Source organism: Apis mellifera, linkage group LG1, assembly GCF_003254395.2.
Source record: "Apis mellifera strain DH4 linkage group LG1, Amel_HAv3.1, whole genome shotgun sequence".
NCBI lineage: Eukaryota > Metazoa > Arthropoda > Insecta > Hymenoptera > Apidae > Apis > Apis mellifera.
In genome coordinates, this window is record NC_037638.1 from 25,166,495 (window position 1) to 25,171,161 (window position 4,667).

Here is a 4,667-nt window from a genome sequence, read left to right on the forward strand (position 1 = left end):
TATCTATATCAATTTTCTATCTATGTCATATATGAATAAATAAATAAAAACATTGAAAAATAATAGAAATAAATAATACACAATAACAAACAATAAATATTTGATGAATAATATAATATTTTTTTAAAAATTAATTATATTATAATAATTACATTATATAAAATAAATAAAATTATATAAAATTAATTTATATTATAATATATAATATAATATTATATATTATATAATATTATATAATATGTATGTAGTAATAATAATAATACAAAGCAAATTTTATAATTGCAATAAAAAGTAAAAAGAAACATAAACAAAAATTTTAATGATTCTTGTTATTAAAGCTATAATTGTTTTATTTAAAGCCGCTTTTCATTGGAGTTTGCGCTTTCGTGTTACGACAACCTGTCGTCAGATGTTGGCTTTGCGTCAATGGGAAGAAGCTATTTTAATTTTGAATTTTGGATGACCTTAATGTACTCTATTAAGTGTACGATATATGTATTTCGTTTTAATAAGTGAATAAGAAAATAAAGAATTTATAAAAAAACGAAAAATAATGTCAAAGGTAAGAAATTGTTTTTACTTGTATGCAAAGCAAGTAATATACGATTACCATGTGTTACTAACCATTCAAATCATAATATCTAAGAAATTTATATGAATATATTCTTATTTTAAATTAAAAAAGAATTTTATTTATATTTTTTTATTTGTTAATAATTTTATTAATTTTTAAATATATATAAATTTGATATTTATTATAGATGAATGAACCACTAAAATATTATGGAAAAAGAAGAAGCATTGTTCGTAGAATTGGTTCAATGTTACCTTTGAAACCACCACCAAAAATATATGTTAGTGTTACACCCTTGCATTCAATGACAAGTTCTATGATTAATGAAGAAACTAGTGGTGATTATATTGATACAAATGGATATGGATCTGCAAGGTTTATATATACATATTATATATACATATACATATACTAAATTTTTTTCGAATTAATTCAATACATTTACTAATTTATATTTAATAATTTAACAATGTGTTTTACTGATAGATTGTCTAATGTCAGACCAGATTTATTGGAGCCTATTAGTTTTGGATCTGAAATTCGTTTACTTGCTTTAGAACAAGAGCTTCAAGAACTTAGGGAACAAGTTTCAGCAATAGTTAAAAATAATAAACAATCTAGATGTATGTATATTTGAGATATTTGTTTTATTATTTATATTTCAAATTTATTTTAATTTAAGTTTTATTTAGATACATCTGTGGCTTCTTTAACAAATGGAATGGATAGTGAAAACATAATACAATCACAACAACAACCTCCTCCACCACCACCACCACCACCACCATTACCACCACCGACTCCTCATATTGCAAGAAGAGCAAGTTTACAAGATCATAAAGTTGAAAATCGTAAAAGAGGTCCATTTGCTTCTCAAATTTCTATGACAGATGTTTTAAAAGATATTGATAGTATTAAATTAAAACCAATTGCTAGGTAAATTATTTTTTATTTTATTAATATAGTTATATTGATGATATAACCAGAAAAGAAGATTTAACACTTAAAAATAAATTAAAAATATAAAAATTTTTTTTTGAAGTTTAGTTCTTTATTAGCATTATCTTTATGGTTGAGTCATCATTCATCCTAGTTGCAATCATTTCTTGAACATTAAGTTTACAATTGCATTTATATATATTTTTTTAGATCACCTGGAGGACGACCTCTTCGTATAAAACGAGACAATAGTCCATGTAATGATTTGCAAGAAATACTTAGAAGACGTTACATTGCAATGAATTCAACTGATAGTAGAAACTCTTCAGCTAATTTGACATTAAATGACTCTTTCTCAAGTGATGTATGAAAGTAGATTGAATGTTTATCAATGTGTGGAATGAAGGTATCATGGAACATTGTGAATGATATTAATGATAAGATAATAAGTTTGATTAATCGATTTGGTTGCAATATTTAATATGCAGTTATAGGTTATATAAATAACAAAATGAATCTGTCGAATATTTCTAAACTTATAATTATTAGTATTTTGTATCAGAAATTAATTTTTAAAAATTAATATCTTTTTTTAAAAATTATTATGTATACATACGTATATACTTATATACGTATACAACGTATATAACCAAAGATAATATATTCTATATTGACATTGATAAAAATATTGGATTGTAAACTGATAAAAAAAAATTGATATTTTTAAATTTTCATAAAATATAACTATTTTTTCTTTCAATAAACATATAATACATGTAATACATGTTCAATAATATGTAGCATATTGTTGAAATTATAGAAAAAAAATTATTAAAATGTATGTATGTCATATTTTATACATTAAAAATTTATATTTTTTTACAAATTTAAATAATTATATAAAACCAAACATTAGTAAATTGTGTTTGAACTTAGCATAAAATCTAGAATTTGTTTTATGATTTTGTTTTAGAATGTGTTCTTTTTATGAAGAGTAACAACTATTTGCCATTCTCTAAATCTTTAAATTTACATAATTGCGAATATTATTTTAGAATTTTTTTATTTTATAAAATATAAAATATAAGATATAAAATAGTTGTATCAAAAATTTATTTAATTTGTTTTAGTAATAATTTTATAATTTTTTGAAAAAATCAAAAATAATGCATATTTAAATTATTCTATAATATTAATATTTTCTAATAATAATAAGTATAATAATAATTATTGCTTAAATAATAATAATTTTAATAGAGAAAATTATTTAGTAATGAAAAATTATTCAATGTATATTCTGTAAATAGAAATATTTAAATATTTTTTCACGAAACAACTTTTTTTAAAATTATTTATTATAGATTAATTTCATATAAATTGTGGAAATATATATAATAAATATATAATAAAAAATTAATAGTTACATATTTTAATTTTGTAAAAAAATTAATGATGAAATTATAAAATTTTCTGCTATACAGTTTACAATTCAATATTATTTAGATTTATTTTTTAAGAAAGAACCTCATTTTTGCTTTATTATAATAAAAAAGAAAATAGATTTTAATTTAAGATATAGTTAGTTAATATGCAACAAAGTTATTTCATTTAATATTAAGTTCATTTAAATTTTAACTAATTTCTTAGACAAAGTTATTGTGATATTAAAAAATCATTTAATAATTTCATATTTTATATTGTGCCATAGAAAGCTATACAAATATTCTCAATATATAAAATCATTAGCACAGGCTAGTTAATATAATAATTAATAATAGTGATTACTTTATTAAAATATGCTTTCATAACTATAAAAGAATGAATATTCAATAGTATGTGCACGCATAATGAAGACGCATAATGAAGATCACGAACTTTGTTCTTTAATATTAAGATCTTGATGCATATTTTATGATAAATTTTAAGTTTTATTCAACTTTCAGTTGTTTTTATAAAGAATTTAAAAATTATAATATTGTATGAGGATTATAATAATTTTTGATTGATTCAAATTATCATTCAAAATTTTTATAAATATTCTTTATAAAAATAACATAAAGTTCATGTTTTTGAGTATTTTCTCATATGAATGTATGTAAAGAATCTCAATTGGAAAAGATATTGTAGCAGAGACTGAATGTACTTTAAAAATATTGTATGAAAGATCTGTTTTATACATGAAGCTTTTACCAATGATTAAAAAATAAATGTTATTGTTAAAAATAAGCAATATATTTTTTCCTATATTTTATTTATAAAAACATGAAATATTAAAAACATTATAATAATTATCTTCAACATACAAAATATGTTCTTTTAATTGTTTTATATTTATTTGTATAAAAAAATAATATATATTATATATTATATATTATATATTATTACCACAAAAATAATTGAAAAATAACAATAAATATTAATATAATGTTTTGTATATTTTATATTAATTTTTATATATTTTATATAATATATTTTTATGATATTAAATTTATTATTAAAATTTTATTGATTTTACATTATTTAAAAAACAATCTAAAAAAATATTAATATAATATTTTAATGAGATAAAAAAATATTAATTGTAATTTAGTGTAATTAATTATAAAGAAATATATTTAACAATATTTTTTAAATAGAATTAATAATAAATTTTGAATTAAATATAATAAATATATATATTTAAAAATATTTTAAACTTTATTTTTTTCAAAAACCTAACAATTTCTTAAAAATATAAAAACTAAAATTCTAAGGAAAGAAAATAAGAAAATCGTATTTTAATTAATTCTTTTACGACGTAATTAAATTTTTTTTAACGCATTAATTGTTCAATAATTATAAATATATAAAGACATCTTTTTATCTTGTATAGATCATCATTTTGAATATTTAATAATCCCCTAGAAACTTCTAGTACTATACTTCAATGAAAATTTATTACATAATTTCTCATGGTCTACTATTACAATTTTTGACTAACAATTATTGATGCTTTTGTTGATTTTTGTTAATTACTAGTTATTATTAATAAATTGAAAGTTTTGATATTGTATAAGAGTATAAAGGACTGAGAGAGGGGAACTTTTAATGAGTTTTATGAATAAAGGGTATGAGAGGATTTCCTTATATAAAGCTGTTTCAAAGGATCATAGCT

The 4,667-nt window shown here is 19.0% G+C and overlaps 1 protein-coding gene across 1 annotated transcript; it reads left to right on the forward strand.

Moving 5' to 3' along the window:
- Positions 1–344: 344 nt before the first annotated feature.
- Positions 345–2,063, forward strand: LOC724118 (mitochondrial fission regulator 2). The gene is made up of 5 exons (XM_006571631.3): positions 345–562; positions 762–949; positions 1,061–1,197; positions 1,267–1,510; positions 1,724–2,063. Exons 1-5 carry the CDS (start codon positions 554–556, stop codon positions 1,881–1,883), a joined length of 738 nt encoding a protein of 245 aa, XP_006571694.1. The 5' UTR covers positions 345–553; the 3' UTR covers positions 1,884–2,063.
- Positions 2,064–4,667: the final 2,604 nt, after the last annotated feature.

Coding starts and splice junctions, on each gene's coding strand:
- LOC724118 (XM_006571631.3), top strand. Junction 1,198..1,266: donor AAATAATAAACAATCTAGAT/GTATGTATATTT, acceptor AGTTTTATTTAG/ATACATCTGTGGCTTCTTTA. Junction 1,511..1,723: donor AAATTAAAACCAATTGCTAG/GTAAATTATTTT, acceptor ATATTTTTTTAG/ATCACCTGGAGGACGACCTC.